This window comes from Halichoerus grypus, chromosome 4, assembly GCF_964656455.1.
Source record: "Halichoerus grypus chromosome 4, mHalGry1.hap1.1, whole genome shotgun sequence".
In the NCBI taxonomy this organism is placed as follows: domain Eukaryota; kingdom Metazoa; phylum Chordata; class Mammalia; order Carnivora; family Phocidae; genus Halichoerus; species Halichoerus grypus.
Window position 1 is genome coordinate 121,570,192 of NC_135715.1, and position 19,107 is coordinate 121,589,298.

At 40.6% G+C, this 19,107-nt stretch overlaps 1 protein-coding gene across 1 annotated transcript in view; it reads left to right on the top strand.

Annotated features, from left to right (window-relative positions):
- The first annotated feature begins 14,883 nt into the window (after positions 1-14,883).
- GALNT5 (polypeptide N-acetylgalactosaminyltransferase 5) overlaps positions 14,884-19,107 on the top strand; it is a 41,556-nt gene continuing 37,332 nt past the window's right edge. The window contains exon 1 of the mRNA XM_036092216.2: positions 14,884-16,325. Within this exon, the coding sequence (XP_035948109.1) occupies positions 14,884-16,325 (1,442 nt within the window). The remainder of the gene's footprint in view (positions 16,326-19,107) is intronic.

Here is a 19,107-nt window from a genome sequence, read left to right on the forward strand (position 1 = left end):
CCATGGTGGTGTCCCAGCCACTCCACAACTTGGAGGTGTCCATAGGCCACACTTTGTAAGTAGTTTCATTATATTCTACTTCCCTGAAAACTGTTTAAAGCATGTAGAAACTCACATACACTCAATGTGTAAAATGAACCCAAATAGTCCATTCCTGGCCATTTTAGAAAAATAAAAATCATTGCTGAACTTTGTTGAGTGCGTTTTCTTTGTCTGTGCTCCTTTGAGCACTGGGCCTGTTAATTCATTCCATCTTCAACACAACCTTGTGAGGTGGAATCTCTTATTACCCTCCACAGTACAGATGACAAAAAGCTAAAGTACTTGTCCAAGATCACAGAGCGAAAAATGATAGTGTATCTCCAAAGCCTTCACCTATGGGGTGAATGGGGCTCTGTTGTCATTTGTGGAGGCAGAATACTTGATTAGATGAGACTGTCCCCACCCATGTTAGGACACTGAACATTCCTTCTCTTTTCCCATTAAAGGCTAGTCATAGCCCCTAGCCACAATTTAAATTAAAAGTGGTACTGAAGCCCCAGCTCTTCCAAGCATCCACTTGGGAGAGAAATAGTCTAGGTTAAAAACACTACCAGCCTTATTTCCCCAACAATAGCACAGCTCACTGAGGATTTATACACACATACGTACACTACACATATTCACAGACTCCTACACAGCCAGAATTTGAAGTGAAAATAAAATTGAGTTAAACATTTTTCTTCCTCATTTTACTTTCTCAACAAACATTGCCTTTACTCCATCCCTTACGTCCAGAGGGCACAGGCAGGATGAAGGAAAGACAAGGAAAAAAAGAACAGAAAATATAAAGCTTCAAGGAAATCAAATAGAAGGAAAAAATATTGTTATCTGTAGGATCTATTGAGATAGGAGTCAGCTGTTCACAAGTCACTGAACAAGATAAAAACAGTCATAAAGTCAAAACCATTATCTGCCTTGACTTGCCTCAAAATATGTTTATATATTTTTGAGAAGCATTGAATTTCAGAATGGAGATGGCCCAGCAAACGAGTGCAGTCTCAACGCCTACCAAATGGAAGAATGCCCCTGACAACTTCTGTGACAGATGGCCATGCAGCCTCTGCCACATGTCATTTCCAAGAGCAAGGCAGATCATTATCTACTTTTAGAAGGAATCCATGTCTCTCTTGTATGGTACTAATTGTTAGAAAGTCTTTCTCACTTAGAATAGAAATCTGCTGTGCCTCAGCCTCATTTCTACCCCCTGGAACCATATGGAGTAAGTTACATCCTTTTTCCACATGATATTGCTCCCAAATTTTGAAGCAGTTGTCATGTTGCCCCTGAGTCTTCTTTTACTCAGAATAAACATATGCAAAACATACGATATGTCCTCCTAAAAACAGGATAACTGGTAGTATGACCTATGTCTTTAAACGTCCTGTTTCATTTCTTTCTCAATAGTAATTTTTTCTTACAGAGCTCCAAATCAGCACATCTGGTGTGCATTTGTTTGGGTGTGCTCTGTAAACTCATACATACTTATGCATGTGACTATGAATATGTGCTCAAAAACACAAACTGCACATGGAGTTTGTGTGCATGGAAACTTGTAGACACATGTGTGTGCACACGTGTAAAATCTACATGTTGCTCATCTTTCCTTCTTTCTAGTGTTCCTTCTTTGTGTGGCTCCAGTGCAGCCCCAATATGTGGGGTGAGTTTGCCTAATTCCAGACTTATTTCATCCCCCTGGAATTGGTTGGGGTTGGTGCTTTAGAGCTGTCTTTACCTCTCATAACTTAACCATGAATGGATGCTTGCATACTCCCGTCTCCTGTGTGCCCAGCCTTGAGTAATTAATTAATCCTCATCTTCCAAAGGTAAAGAAAACACTTAGACACTCTACATCAGAAGAGCTAAGTAACTCTGAAACTATGCGGTAATGTAAACAAAATTCAGATCTTGTGATAAATTACAAGCCTGACATTAATCTGAACCTATTTGTCTTTTCCTTTCTTAGCTTCATTTCCAATGAGGTATTGTTTCCACCATTTCTCAGTTAGCGTATCACTTGTCCCTTTCCTATCCTGTTTTCAGATTTGAAAAAGCTACTTCGATATTGAGGGAAATGTCCAAAGGGCCTTGAGTTCAAATCTCTTTCATTTCTCACATTGGGATTTGAGTTTCACAGTTCAGTACTTTAACAAGCCTCAAATGAAAGGGTTGTTTACAGGTTATGATAATGTAATTGGATCCAAAGTCATTGTCAGCATTTCATCCCACAGAAAGTTATTTTGATCTTTCTCCTGGGGGCAGAAGTTGAGTTGGTGGGGGGAGTGGAGGGAAAGAAGAAACAGCATCTTGCTGTATTTGAAAGGCTTTAATTTCATCCCACTTCTTCACAGCACATGAAAAGTGCCCTTGAATGCCCTCTATAGCTCCTGCTATCTGCTCCTCCTATGACACTTCTTTTTCTCCTCCTCTTCTCTTTGCTAAAATGGAGGTCATAGAGAGAACAGGAAGGTTCCAGAATAGGAAGGATGAGAAGAGAAAGCAGTGTCAGGATATGTTTTGAGGGCATTATTTGTGTAGGCACCTAGAATACCACAGAGGGGGCCCAAGCTGGGCATGTGGAGCTCCCTGGGGGTCAGGGCAGAGGATTGGGCACCAAGTGCTCATTTCACTGCACCTGGCAATTTTGCTCTGGCCAAACAAAGATTTGCCCACATCTTTTTTTTTTTATAAGATTTTTATTTATTTATTTGAGAGAGAGAGAATGAGAGAGAGAGCACATGAGAGGGGGGAGGGTCAGAGGGAGAAGCAGACTCCCTGCTAAGCAGGGAGCCTGATGCAGGACTCGATCCAGGGACTCCAGGATCATGACCTGAGCCGAAGGCAGTCGCTTAACCAACTGAGCCACCCAGGCGCCCGACTTGCCCACATCTTTGTTCTCTTAACCCAAGCTCTACATATGAGTCACTGAAACCTTTAAGTAAGTGATGCCAAAGAGCAGCTGAAGATTAATCCAGTTTCTGCCAAAAGTAACGGAGGAAAAATTTTTATATCATTGGTAATAGATTTTCAAAGGATAAATCCCCTGTACACCTTTGATGTGGTCATCAAAGTATGTCTCCTTCCACCAAAAAAGCAAATAGAAACAACAGCAAAAAACCCTAGTACCTACTTCCTATTCTAACCTGTACTGGTTCTATGAATGCTTCAAGATCCAACCATTCCACTTCCTACAAGAGGTTAAGACATATTCCATGACATCCTGCTTCCCACCAAGTTGGTCAGAAATCACCACTCTGGGGGTGCCTGGGTGGCTCAGTCGGTTAAACCTCTGACTCTTGATCTCAACTCAGGTCTTGATCTCAGGGTGTGGAGTCTACTTAGGAAAGGAAAGGAAACGAAACGAAAAAGGAAAGGAAAGAAAGGAAAAGAAAAAGAAATCGCCGCTCTGTTTCTGCTTCCCCATCACCCTCTGTCTCTCTGCCTCATGAATGCTATGTGACTGTCCAGATCCCCACTCTGTTCTATTGTCACTCAGTCTGTTTTCCCCTGGATTAGAAACATTGGTTTAAATCTCAGCAGGACTCTCGAAGTTCTCTGACAATTCTTACTCTTGTTCTGAGTTAGCTGCATTTCTTTCTCTTTGTAGCAACTAATTCCAACCTTTTACCAAGTGCATTGACCCCCTTCTCATTGGCTCCCAACTTGTCATGTCTGCCTTGTACTTATTTAAAACAATCTGAAGCCTTTGGGCACAAATTCCCCCAACTTCCCCTGCTTCTGTATCCACTCATCCTTATCTGCCCTGGAACAGGTAAAATTTCAAAATGAAACATACCCCTAAGTCTTTTCTAATAAATTAAATTATCCACCTGGGTTCTTAGGCCCATTTTCTGCCTCCTCTGGGTCTTCACTTTCATCTGATAAGGCTTATCTCTACTTATCTTCAATCTTATCATCTTCCTGCCTTATTCTTGAAAAACATGCCAGTCTTCTCTATCCTCAAATAAAAGACAGTCTCGTCAAGTTACTGACTTCTCCTTTTTATTCCCTTATTTGTAAGAAAATTTTACAATAAAAGTGTTTATTTAAAAGACATTATGTATTTATAAGAAAAAGTATTCATTTATTTATAAGATTTATTTACAAGAAATTTTACCATAAGTTATGTGTTTATGAGAGGCATTAAAGTGCAATGCATGCATTTTTTTCTCCATGAAGTGAGTTTTGCCCTTAAGGGGGTAAAAACTGGTTCTTTGGAGGCAAAAAGTTCTAAAATATTGCAATTGTTTCTGGCCCTCCAAAGTTCAACTCTCCTCTACAAAATAGTAATTCTTAGTAATTAATTTCTCTCTTTAGGGAGAGTTTTAATTTATTTTTCTGCCAAGGAGTGGGGTCCGATAATGAAAAGATTGAGAAACACTGTTGTGGATCCACACTACCTGGGTTCACAGCCTGGACCCACCAATGCTCAACTGATTGTGTGAGCTTTGGCCAGTTACTTAACCTCACTGTGCCTCAGTTTTCTTACCTGTAAATTGGGGATATTAGCACCTATTTCACCCAGTTGATTTTTTAAAAAGACTACTTGAGGGGCACATGGGTGGCTGCTCGGCAGGGGGCCTGCTTCTCCCTCTCCTTCTCCCTCTGCCACTCCCACTGCTTGTGCTCTCCTGCTCTCTCATTCTGTCAAATAAATAAATACATAATCTTAAAAAAATTAAAAATAAATAAATAAATAATAAATAAGTAAAAGCTAAACATTTGAAGAAGTTCATTATCTACACATATATATTCTGCATTGAACTAATTTTTAAATGTCATAAAAAAATAAAAAGACTACTTGAGATAATGTATGTAATGCCATGAATTCTAGTCCTCTTTTTCAGCCAATTCAATCGTATTACAATAAATTAGCTACAAAATCTGGCCCCTGCCTACCTCTCCAAATTCATCTCTTTTGACTCCAGTTCTCACCCCTTCCACTCCAGCTGCTTTCGTATTTCTACCCATTCCCCACACTCCAAGCTTGGGTCCAATTTCAGGTCTTGGTTCTTTCTGCTTTCTTCACCTGGAATCTCTTCCCCTGGATATTCTCATGCACTCTCACTTGGTTCAGTTTTTGCTTAGATATTATCTCTTTAAAGAACTATGCCTGGTTTATATTCTTTTTCATCTTTCTCTATTCCCTTTTATTTCTCTCTCTACTATGCATCAATACCTAAAATTGTACTTTTTGTCAGGTTATTTAGTTGTGTATCCCCTACTGGAGTGTGAACTACATGGAGGATGGAACCTTCTCTGGTTTAGTCACTCTTGTATTCTCAGTGCCCAGAACATTGTGGAAAAGTCACATACTGTATGACTCCATTTACATGAAATATCCAGAATAGGTAAATCCATAGACACAGAAAGCAGATTGGGTTTGCCAGCTTAATGAAGTGGGTGTCTTTTTGGGATGATGAAAATTTTTGGAGCTAGATAGAGGTCGTGCTTGTACAACACTATGAATATATTAAGTGGCACTGAATTACTCATTTTAAAATAATTTTGTTATATGGATTTCCCCTCAATAAAAACAGATTCACTGGAAGCCCACTGAACAACTGTTAACTGACAAATCTAAAGGACTATTTTTAGAATATATTTGACTTAACTTCTTAGAAGCCTCTGACACTGTTGACTGTCTTCCATTCTCTCCTCCTTGGGATCTCATGACATTATTCTTGTCCAGCCTTCCTACTCTATAGCCTTTCTCATTCTTTTTTATTATACACTTCTTCTACCTACTTTATATGAGTTCCTCAGCCCTTTTTTTGGTTTGTGCTCTCTGCCATAGTAGAGTAACCTTATGCATACAATATTAAATATATGCTTATGACTCCACAGAGGCTTTGAGCCCTGGCTTCTTTCCTAAAATCCAAGCCAATCTTTTTTTTTTTTTTTTTCTTTTTAAACAAAGAGCATCTCTAACCAAATATCCATTGGCATCTGAAACTCAACATGACCAATCAAAATCATCATCATCCTCCATATAGTTATTTCTCCTCTATGGTCCTCATTCTCAGCAAAAGCCAATGTTTCTACAAGTGTGGTCACCTGATTAGCACAATTAGCCTCATTATGGAATTTTTTATAAATTACAAGTAAATTCTGGGACTCACTCCAAACCCACTCAATCAAAAATTTTGGGAGTGGGGCCACTAGTCTTCTGGGTGATTCTGGTTCATGCTAAAGTTGGGGAACCACTGGATAAAAATATAATATTCACCCAGGTACCTGAGTAGAAATCTTGAGTTTGTTCTGTACTCCCTGGGTTTATGCCATATTCCTTGTCTCACTCACTGAGAAATTATAATTGATGACCAAACCCTCCTAAGAATTGAGTTTTGTTCCCCCAAGCCTCCCACCTCTCCCACCCCTCCTCCCTTTCACCCTCTTCATATACTTCTAAAGCCTTCACCATCACTCTTGGATAGGGTCCCCGGCACAATCTCTGCCCTGGTTCTGGGTCTGGGTCTGGAATCCCTCCCTATCCATAAGGTGAACTCACATACAACTGTTGTGGGATTTCTTTTCCTTCGGTGCCCACAGTTCTTGGTCATGCCACTTCATAAGAATGAAAAGGGAGACCAGATGAAGAGTGGTGGGCAGCAAAGTAAAGTTTTGTGAGCAATAGTACAAAGCTCCCCAAGAGAAAGGGGACCCAACAGGGTTGCCACCAGAGTTTCTAAGTCTAGGGGGTTTTATGGGCTTGTTGGAGGGCTTTTTTAATCTGATTAACCCTCCATGGGCCTCATCCAGTCAGGTTTTTGTCATCTAATTATCACGTGGGAAAGTGTGGAGGGCTCCTTCCAGTGTGGTATAAAATCCTCTAAGGGTGGTTTCCTCTTAGGGCAGGGCCCCTTGTCCCTGCCTGCCATCTTTCATTACAGTCATCACCACCAGAAGCCTTCTCAATCACCCCCAATAAATCAGTTGCTTGTTTCACTTTTTTCATTTAATATTAATATATTTGCCTCTGGCATTGAATCATTCAAAGTATGGTTCTTGGTTCACCTGTATCAGAATCATCCAATAATCTAATTAAAAAATCTAGATTCTTAAGTCCTACATCTGACCTCAAAATCTCTGAGGGTAGAATATGGGAATCCATATTATAACAGCTTTTTGACATACAAAAAAATTGAGAACAACTACACTAAACTATGAGCTTCAGTTTCTGTTTTCCCAGAGCCTAGTACATGGTAAGTACTCAATAAATATTTGTTATACACACACACACACAAACACACACAGATATATATATATATATATATATATATATATATATATATATATCCTCATATATAAAATACATATATGTATGTATACATACACATATATTATTCAAGTATAATTAACATACAGTGTTATATTAGTTTCAGGTATACAATATAATCATTTAACAATTTTATACATTTTTCAGTGTTCATCAAGATAACTGTACTCTTAATCCCTTTATCTTTCACCCATCCCCCACCCACCTCTCCTCTGGCAACCACCAGTTTGTTCTCTGTATTTAAGAATCTGTTGAAAAAATAAAATAAGATAAAGACAGAGAAGGAGGCAAATCGTTAAGAGACTGTTAACTATAGGAAACAAACTGTGGGTTGCTGGAGGAAAGGTGGGTGGGGGATAGGGTAATTGGGTGATGGGCATTAAGGAAGGCACTTAATGTAATGAGTACTGGGTGTTATATGAAACTGATGAGTCATTAAATTCTACCCCTGAAACTAATACAATACTATATGTGAACTAACTTGAATTTAAATAAAATCTTGAAAGAAAAACTAAGTCTGTTTTTTGTCTTTGTTTTCTTTTTTTGTTCATTCATTTTGTTTCTTAAATTCCACATATGAGTGAGCTCATATGGTATTTGTCTTTCTCTGACTGACTTATTTCACTCATTATACTCTCTAGATCCATCATGTTGTTGCAAATGGCAAGATTTCCCTTGTTCTGGCTGAGTAATAGTCCTGTGTGTGTGTGTGTGTGTGTGTGTGTGTGTGTGTGTGTGTGTGACATTATCTCTATCCACTCATCCATCAATGGACACTCGGGTTGTTTCTATATTTTAGCTATTGTAAATAATGCTGTAGTAAACATAGGGGTGCATATATCTTTTCAAATTAGTATTTTTGGGTTTTTTTGGGTAAACACCCAATAGTGGAATTATTGGATCATAGGGTTAATTTTTTTGAGGAATCCCCAAACTGCTTTTTCTTTTTTTTTTTAAGATTTTATTTATTTATTTTATTTGACAGAGAGCGAGAGAGCAAGCACAAACAGGAAAAGCAGCAGAGGGAGAGGGAGAAGCAGGCTCCCGCTGAGCAGGGAGCCCAATGCAGGGCTCGATCCCAGAACCCCAGGATCACGACCTAAGCAGAAGGCAGACACTTAACCTACTGAGACACCCAGGCACCCCTCCAAGCTGTTTCTCACAGTGGTTGCAGCAGTTTGCATTTTCACCAATAGTCCACAAAAGTTCCTTTTTCTCTACATCCTTGCCAATACTTATTATTTCTTGTGTTTTTTATTTTAGCCATTCTGACAGGTGTAAAGTGATATCTCATTGTGGTTTTAATTTGCATTTCCCTGATTGGTGATGTTGAGCATTTTTTCATGCCATCTGTATGTTTTCTTTAGAAAAATGTCTATTCAAGTCCTCTGCCCATTTTTTTTATTGAATTATCTGGTTTCTTTTTGGTGTTAATCTGCATATATTTCAAGCCCAACATGTTTAAATCTGAACTTCCCATTTCTCTCAAACTATCATTGTTCTCCCTACTTTCCTGTCTGAGTTAGTTAAACTCTTGGAAAACACCCTGAAGTGTTTTCTTTCTTATCTCCAAAATTATAATTAACCAATACCAATGGCTCTGTTAACTCATTTGGGTTACAAGTCTTGGGCTCATTAACAACTTGAGCTTTAGGAGCTTCTCATCTTCTTTTTTTCTGATAATTAGCACAATTCTTTGCCCAAGGAAGATATTCAATTATTGTTTTCCCATTAAATTTATTAAATTTTTCCTAATCAAAATAAAATGTTAAAATTGGCCAGGGACCTATAAGCACAAACGTTGGTTTGGTTCTACTCTTCAATTATCAGTGAAAACTGAGGTTCAGCACAGTATAATGTCTTTTGAGGAAGGTCTTGCTTTCTTTAAACACAGGTTTATTTTTATTTATTTATTTTTTAAAGATTTTATTTATTTATTTGACAGAGAGAGAGACACAGCGAGAGAGGGAACACAAGCAGGGGGAGTGGGAGAGGGAGAAGCAGGCTTCCCGCGGAGCAGGGAGCCCGATGCGGGGCTCGATCCCAGGACCTGGAATCATGACCTGAGCCGAAGGCAGACGCTTAATGACTGAGCCACCCAGGCGCCCCTAAACACAGGTTTAACTGATGGTGATTTACCACCACTAACATGGGAAACGCTTTTTTTTTTTTTTTTTTTTTAAGATTTTATTTATATATTTGACAGAGAGAGTGCACAAGCCAGGGGAGCTAGAGAGGGAGAGGGAGAAGCAGGCTCCCTGCTGAGTGGGGAGCCCGACACAGGGCTCAATCCCAGGACCCTGGGATCATGACCTAAGCTGAAGGCAGACGCTTAACTGACTGAGCCATCCAAGAGCCCTGGGAAACTCTTTTCAAGAACAAATGTCTAACAGAATATTACAGCAGCTCTCCTTCGGTGGGCCTTAGTCACTGAGGCCATTTCTTAACCAGCTTCCAAAACTTCTAAAGAAGGAGACATACACCAATATCTTAGATGGCTGCCAGAATTTATAGTCAACCATCTTCTTTGGAAGAACAGCTTAAAATGGAATAAGATTCTGATTTGTATTTTTAGTTTACCCATGGATTTTGCAATAACTCCTGCCTTTAAATTATAATTTTCAATCTTCTCTCTTTTTTTGTGGATTTTGTTCACAGGATGGTGTTATCCTGCTAAATACAATTTCTTTTGTCAAAAAAAAAGAATTTTGGAGGAAAAAAATGACCATATTAAAATAAGAAAGCAAAATGATACACATAATATTTATTTGGTTTTCTTATTTGAATTTCTCAAGTGAATAATAACTTCATTCCATATTGTCTTTAACTAGAGTCTCTAAATTTAAATCTAAATTCAAATTCAGTGATGCATCTATAGATCATCATTATTCTCCATAAAATATATGCCTAAATGCATTTTTCTTTTTATATCCTTTGTAATTAGGACTAAGCAGTTGAGGAAAATCATAAAAGAAAATAGATATTAATTAATCAGAATATACTTATATAATCAAAAAACAGTCAAATACCCTGAGAGAGTAACTTTATTGCAAATCCAGAGAACTAGAACCAGTACTTCTAAGATTCTATATTTCCACTGAGGAAGTTCGAGGCTAGAAATAAAAACATGTTTATTAATCTCCTACAATTAACAATGAGGATGATTCAGAGGTATTTGCCATGGAAGTAGCATAAAGGTTCAGATCCCACTCTAATACACAATGCTGTGCTGTTGAACAGTCTACGATCTACTAGGTTGGCAGGCACTCAGTAAATTTTCAATAAACAGTTGTTATTAATATGATTATTTTGACAGCAACCAAGTAAAGGAGAGCCCCCCCCACTGATATACCCATTTTACAGAAGAAAAATCTAAAACTGTTTTTATTTTTTTACTACAGGGTGGAGTCAGAATGAAAATTAGAATAGCACCTCCAAAGCCTCCCAAGGATTACTTCATAATTCAAGATTTTCAGATTGATACCCACTCCAACTAACTATGTATAAATTCTTAAGAAATTGGAGCAGCTAAAGCTACCATTTGGGATGACAGCCAGAAGTATCTTAAATAGTCAGCCCACTTATATATTTATTTTTATGTTGGTAACATGGAAATTAATACAATTAAATTAAAAAACAGCACCATTTACATATATGAAAGGTCATCTGTTGGATAATGTGTGTATTGACTTTCATTAAGTGTAGAATTTCTTAATTTCTTTGTTTTCTATTTCTTTTTTTTTATCTATTTCTTTTTGTCCACACTTTGTCATTGGTATGAACATCATGTGTCCAAACAAGAGAGGAAAAAGAGGAGTTATGTATAGCTGCTGAGAGCCACGAGAAATTATTGCCGGGTTCCTGAAGATCCATAACGTTGGGTCGGTAATGTAGCTTATAACCAACTTCTGTCATTCCTACAGATTCTTATAGACTCACCAGGGGAAAAAATGGGGAAGTGGCTGGAAGAGGCCTTTAGAGGAGCTCTTTCATGTGTGATCATATCCATGATCATGTCTATTAATGGTCAAGTCAGTACTTTAGACCAAGTCTGCCAATCCACTCTTTTTGTTGCAAAGGACTAGGTCAACATTTTTTTTCTCTCTTATGTACTCTTCATGTCTTACTCTGTATTCTATATAAGCTAGAAGTCAATACTAAGCCAGAGTTTATAAGTAACTTTACCTAAGGTAGATAAGCCAAGACTCTCCTTTAATTTTCTTAACAATCTTCCCTCCTGTTGCAATTGCTTTATGTTTTGATTTGTAAGGAAAGACCAGAGAGGGAGAGAGAGAGAGAAAGAAATCATTGTTCTTAGATCAAATAAATATAAAAGACTCGGGGTATTTTTTCAAGCAGTGTTTTAAAGCTGTCAAGATTAGTAAGGATGTAATAAGGGCTGACTTTTCTAACAGGAGTTTGAGTAATTCCAGCTGCCATTTGGGGTGGAGATGTGGTTGGACAAGACTTAAATCTTGGATAGTAAAATATTTCAAAGCATCCTACTTTCATATTTGAAGCAATATTGTAATGTAAACCACATATCCATGATATGAAAAACAATCTCTTACTTTATTTTGGAACTTGGATCCTAAATAGTTTGCTATGTTTTATGTCGAAGGTATTCTATTCAGTGGAGTTTTAAAGTCATTAGGGGGCAGAAACAAAGTTACTACTTCAATGTTTTGGGCATATAGTGAGTTCATTGAGTGAGCCCAAAATAAAGGAATTAGGAACAGCAAGCCAGAAATAAAATACTCAAATATCCTTCTTGCCCTTTTGCCAAAAGAATGTTAGTCATCAGTCTTCTTATTTGATTTTCGAGAAGAGCCAGTATGCTGTCTCCCACATGCACCCCACACTCCTATCACACAAGATACCAGCAACCGTATGAGAAGCAGTGACTCTATCGTTCAGTATAACAAGAACTTTAAATTGTTTTCTCTAATCTTTACATTCACCTGCAAGGCAGAATTTATTTTCTTTTTTTAATCGCAGAGTAAACACACAACATTAACTAATGTACAAGATTGGACGGCTAGAGAAGCAGGACGTGTGGCGTGCAAGTACTACAGTGTCACCTAGTCATTTATTCCAGATCCAAATCCTCCTTTCCTACTGCCAGTTGTTTCACCTCTCTAAGCTTTGGTTCTTTGATAACAAAGTGATAGTTCTCACTGTATCTTCCCTATTGGGTTGTGTGGAGATTGAGTGAGATACTCAATGGAAAGAGTTTAGTAACCTGTTTGGGACATATCGGGTACATCCACACACACACACTCATGCCCACTAATGGCAAAGCCTGTGTTTCCAATCATGCTTGTTCTCAGACATTTGTGCTTCCCCTCATGTACTATACTTTCTCTTCACTTCTATGATTTTGCTAATTTAGCTGCCTTTCACCATCCAACTAATATTTCTTTTCTCAGACCACAATATGGGCAGAAATAATTATGTTCTCATTCACCCCTCAAGTCTAAGGATAGTTTCTTCAAAAATTATTCATGCATACCAAAACTAAGCTAGGTCCCTGTAGAATCCAGTAGATTATTCTCTCGTATTACTACATATCATGTCCTGTAAATCCGTCTACCTGTCTGTATCCACCAATAGAGTGTGAGATGTCCAAGACAAGAACTACGACCTTTTACTCCATATCCTCAACAAACACAGGACCTGAGTCATAAAACATAGCAAATATTGGAAAGGTGGATGAATCACAACAGGCAGGAAATGACTGAACTACCAAAGCTGTCGTCCATGTGGACAGTCCAAACTGGAGTAGGCAGGCACTGAATAAAAAGGAGAATTGGGGATTCAAGAAACATGTTACGATAGCTGCATTTATCAGGCTTTTCTCCGTTGGGGCAAGGTGCAGATTTAAAGGCCAAATGCTACAGAAGGTAATGCATAAGTATAGAGAATTCAGAATTTGTCCTTCTTCCCTTCCCAAGTCTTCAGGAGCCTATATTTACCAGAGAGCAGAGACGCTATGCCCCCGCCCTCCCCCACACTGGAGCAATAAGTGGCATTGCCGTCTACAGACCGCTCAAAGTTCCCAAGAGAACAGTGCTCCCCAGAAGTGCTTCTCAAACTTCATGGACAATGTTTATAATACGTGATGTTAAAATGCGGATTTTGATTCAGTTCTACTCTATCTGGGAGGGAATTTCACAAAAATTATGAGAGTGTTCAAAAACAAACAAAAAATATGGGGTACCTGAGTGGCTCAGTAGGTTAAGCGTCTGCCTTTGGCTCAGGTCATGATCCTCAGGTCCTGGGATGGAGCCCTGAGTGGGGCTCCCTGCTCAGTGGGGAGTCTGCCTCTCCCTTTCCCTCGGCCACTCCCCTTGCTGTGCTCTCTCTCCCAGTCAAATAAATAAATAAAACCTTTAAAAAAAAATGAGAGGCATTTTATTCTAGACCAGTGTTTCTCAGCTTTGGCTGTACATTATAAAGACCCGGGAAGCTTCTTAAAAGCACAACACCAGACCAACTGCTGTCGCTGTCCCCACTCCCCATCAGTCAATCAAAATTGGGGGCGGGGGGGCACTTCTTTAGAGTGATTCTAACATGAAGCCTGCGTGGGGATCACTGCTCTGCCAGTCTCCCAGTGCCACCCCAAGTCTGGTCCAACCCCCAGGACACTCTGCAAAGTGTTTGTTACTGCTCTGTGGCAAGACAAGTACCGAAACTGAGAGTTAGTGTTTAGAAGATTTTACAGCAATGTGACAAATTAAGTTTATGTCTAGTCAATCTAATAATAAAAATAGATGGAGTCGTTTTAAAAAACCATTGACTTCTAAAGAAACATTTTGACTCCCACTCAAGGAAAACTGCTGAATAATTAAACATCCACCTCTGGTATTGAGATCACGCTTGACCCCTTCTTTAAGCTGTTGCCTCTCAAAGCCAAAACATGAAGGTCAGGGATTGTTTGCTGGGCCAGATCGTTCAGAGACCTGGGCACAACAGGGTTAATGAGCAGGCATGGGGTAGGTGGGGTTACAAACCAGGAACACATGGCCTCCAAGTTTTCTTTCCTTTTAATTGCCCAGAAAACACACACACTCTCACCTAACACGGAAGGTGAGAGCTGAATGAAGTTTTCTGGGTAATGGCTTGAAATGTTTTCCTTATGAGAAGTGGTGTTGAGTTACAGCGTGCAGACGGAGCACTGGGAGGAGAGAAGTGGCAGCCCCAGCCCGGCCCCCACCTTTTCTTGGGCTTATAGGAAGGTGGACGTGGGCTGGGGGGAGACAAGTGATATGTTGAACTGTCCGGTGGCTGGAATCGACTGCTCCCGGAGTGACCTACGGGCAGTGTTTAGCACGGTTTAGCCAGGGGCCAGCTGAGCAGGCACAGAGGCTCTGCTGTGAAATGCCACGCAGGCGGAGACTGACAAGCAGTCGGAGCTGAGCTTTCCCCCTCGGACCGCTCTTGCCGCTGGGTTCAGGGGAGGGGGTGCTTCCTGGCAACCCTGCTGCTGCTACTTCAGCTCCCTCCTTCCACTCAAGGTAAGCAGGCTCGAGGGGAGGGTAGGCTGCAAGCGAAGCCTCTGCACCATGAACAAGATTCGAAAGTTTTTCCGAGGAAGCGGGCGAGTCCTGGCATTTATATTTGTAGCTTCTGTCATCTGGCTGCTCTTTGACATGGCAGCTCTCCGCCTGTCATTCAGTGAGATCAACACTCGGGTCCTCAAGGAAGACATCGTCAGGAGGGAGCGGATAGGATTCCGAGTTCAGCCAGACCAAACGAAGATCCTTTACAGCAGCATAAAAGAAATGAAGCCCCCACTGAGGGGACATGGGAAGGGCATATGGGGCAAAGAGAGCTTTAGAAAAACTGAGAAGAGTATGCTCAAGGTTGAGGATGACTTGGACCAAACCCAGAGAGAAAGAAAAATGCAGAACGCCCCGGGAAGGGGCAAGGTTGCCCCTTTGTGGCATCCTGAGTATCTACAGACCCTTCCGGTGACTTTGACCAAGCAAAACACAGAGAGGCAGGACCTCAGACCTGAAGCCCACTCTCGCCACATGGCAAAGCGAATGAGAACTCAGGGGGCTCAGAGAACCCCATTCATAGCTGCAAGAGAAACTCAATTGGCCGAAATCTCTGTACACGCGGGACCCGACCATATAAACCAGGAGGCCCCGAAGAGTCCTAGTCTTGGCAGTGATGCATCAAAACAAGCAGCCGAAAGAAATCCAAATGTGACCGTCAGTCCTGATACTGACAGATCAGAGCAGCAATCACAGGCAGTAGCAAATGAGAGGACGCACCCTGCCAGCCCACTGTTGCCAAAATCTAGGGAAGCCATAGCCTTAAATAAAACTGAGACTCAGAGCAAAGAACTAGATTCAAATAAACACGGAGCCAATGAGAGCCTTCCCTTTTCCAAGTTTATTGCCAATTCAAATCGCTCAAAGAAGCAATCTATTAACGAAGCGCCGTTGGGAGGCTTGCCAAGGGATGATGGAGCCAAAGTGGCTGGTGGGAAGAAATTCAGTTTCTCTGAAAGCCACGTTGTGATTATAACCAAGGAGGAGGAGCTAAAGACAGACACCAAACAGGCCCCCAATCCTAAAAACAAAACTGTGCTCCCTATTGTATTGGGTGAAAGCCGAGGGAAACACATTGCCAGGAATAGAAGTGAGGCATCTTTCCTTGCACAGAGAGCAACAGTCTCTCAAACCCATCAAGCCTTAGCTGAGGGGCTAGAGCCAGCAAGAATCGACTTGACTGCCAAGGCCCAACCTGCAGAACTCAACCGAAATCACGTAAAAGCCTTGGTACCTGAAGAACGTGGAATGCAACATGTGTTAAAAATTGACGTGACACTTTCTCCAAGGGACCCCAAAGCTCCAGGCCAATTTGGACGGCCCGTAGTCGTTCCCCATGGAAAGGAGAAGGAGGCAGAAAGAAGATGGAAAGAAGGAAACTTCAATGTCTACCTCAGCGATTTGATCCCAGTGGACAGAGCCATTGAAGACACAAGACCTGCTGGGTAAGATGCATTTCTCTTCTCTTTCCTCCATCTGAAGTATTTTGGCCCTTCTGTAGAGATTTATTTCTAGATAATTTTGCATGATTTTTGGTCACCTAGAGAATTAAAGCAACATTAATCATGAGACATAGTCCAAATAGTCTACCATCCACATGGAGAAAAATTCTGATATAGCATACCCACTGTGATCTCTCTCCACACTTAACTTCTCTGAGACTTTGGCTCTCACCCCTATCAGCTCATGTTCCATTCCTTTCCTCTACTGAAAACTTATTAAAACTATTAGATGAACTTAATTCCTAATAAGGCGTATATGAATGGTAGAGCTTAAAATGTAATTCCATTAAAACTGTGACAATGACATGAATTCACAATTTCAGAACTTTACATTATTAGCAAGTTTGTCAGGGATATATTTGGGAAATGAGCACAAAGAAGGTGCCTCTAGGCCTCCCTGGAATTATATCTTAACCAGTAGAATTCTGCCTAATCATGACTAATGATCACCATAATAGCAACTGAAGAAATGACTTTACTCGCTAAAATTTAATGTCCTTTGTAGGTGGGATGGTAGACATTCAGGAGTTCAGTTATAGAGGGAAAATAACATTGGGAAAAGTCGGTCAGTTAATAACATGCAACACCTGCAGGATGCATAAGAGCCTATAAACAACCACTTATAGGTTTAGAATTTCACCATTTACAAAGAGCCTGCATACACACCACATGAACTTCATAAGAGCCCCAGAAAGAGCTGGCAGATATGATGGGTTCAAATTCTTGGATGAGGGCCCTCAGAAATTATATCACTTTTCCCAAGCACTAAAGCTGCCCAGTGAGCCTTCATGAACCAGTTCTTCAATGAATTAAAGTCCTATAACTACATCACCAGGAGGTGGATCAGATCACAAGTATCTCATCTGATTCAAATGCAGTTTGGTTCCTGGTTCTTTTTGGCCCCCTCATAAGTGAGGGTACTTTGTAGCCATATGTTCACATCCATTAATTGATAATACAGTTCCACGTATGACTTGATAGTCAATTCCTGAGCCAAACAATGTTTGCCTAGAAGTTGGAATTAGGGAATGTCAAGATTCAGACTTAGCGGCTGTGGTAGGTAAGCCAACGGCCTTGTTTGGCCTCAGGGGAAAACCCTTGCTTGTGATCTAGGTGGCCGGTGTTCCTAGGAGGAAGGCAGATACAGATGTGCCTGTCGTATTTGTAAGAAGAGCCTCTTCATGGTGACGTCAGCTAAGGGAAGCCATCTTCAGCTCTCTCGGCCATTGGCAGGTGGCTGTCAGTCAAACACCAACACCTGCTTAGACTAAGCACCGTGCCACTCGTGTCCCTCACTCACCCTGGTAAAACACAGAACCTGGAGGAGAACACAAATAGGCCCAAAATAAAGATGATAAAACTGAGGCTGTGGTCATAGAGCAGTAAATGTAAAGCAATTATTAAAATCCATGCTCAAAATTATGCTGTGCTCTTTATCTCTGGCCAATTAACCCCCAAAAGGATCCTAAAAATTATGTGGGACCAGCTATGATCCAAAATCACGTATCACACATATATTTATGTACGCACACATAAATGGAACACGAAATGCCAGAGAACGAAGCAGTAGGTCAAGTAGCTTCATTTTTACACCCCTTCAGTGGCCTGGCAGACTGCTTCGGAGCCCGGGGAAGAGTCGGCCACTGCACCGAAGCTCGCGGGCTGCAGTTCCAAACCAGAGAAAGGGCAATTGCGTGAGAGCCGGCAGCAAGTAATAATGATGTTACCGGCCACGTGAGTTACTGAAGGCTCAACAGTGCCCAGCGCCTATCAGTTTCTGAAAATTGGTGTGTGGAAGATGAAGGTGGCAGAAAAGTCACAGGCAGGCTCTGTCTTCTGAAGGAGGCGGTCCCAACAGAGGAGACATTGACACGTGTGCTTGAGAGGATGAGTCAGACAGCATGTGGCCAGGCCCCCTCCCTCTTATCACACAACCCACCTTGGCTAAACATAGGCGCTCTCGGCAAGCAGCCTCCCTCATGCTCTATGCCAACAGGATGGAGGTGACTCTATAGCCACCAGGGATCCAATGTACAGGGCCCGCTGAAGTATTTCAGCCCGTGTGTGCCGCTCTTCCTTGAAAGAGGGTAAATTATTTTTCTTCTCTTTTACCCGAACACTCTGACTATAAATATGTGCAAATTATGTATTCATATGGATAAAGGTTGGGAGAAAATACAAATGAAAAACATTTGATTCATCAGGTTGGCACGATCTGAAGTCTTCTTACTTTGAGTTTATTTTTAGCCTTGCTCACAAAGTATCTGAAATGGCTTACAAGAATGCACACAATAAGATTTTTGAATATACTAAATTTTAGAAGTCAGCGTAAGGGGAAAATTGTCATAGAATATAATAAGAAAACATGTGAGAGGGAGAGACAGAGAGAGCTATAAGAACACAGGAGGACAGGAGGGCTTGCCTTAAAATTAGCCACAGCAGCAGCCCACTGAAGCCCTTAAATTTTAAGAGTTCTGGGGAATATCTCCCTCACTGCTCTTTACATTTCCCAAAAATGCACCACTATGGGATGATTAACACAGTAACTGGCATATCATAACTGCCTATTGAATATACATTGAGCCAAAAAAAGGATGAAAACCATAGATTTGCTAGTACGTTCATTTAAATTCAATTCCCCTGAGTAAAGATATTAACCAGTACCAGTTAAGTTAATATCTTCTTAAGGATGATTTAACTGATATGCCAGGATGAGGTTGGCCCT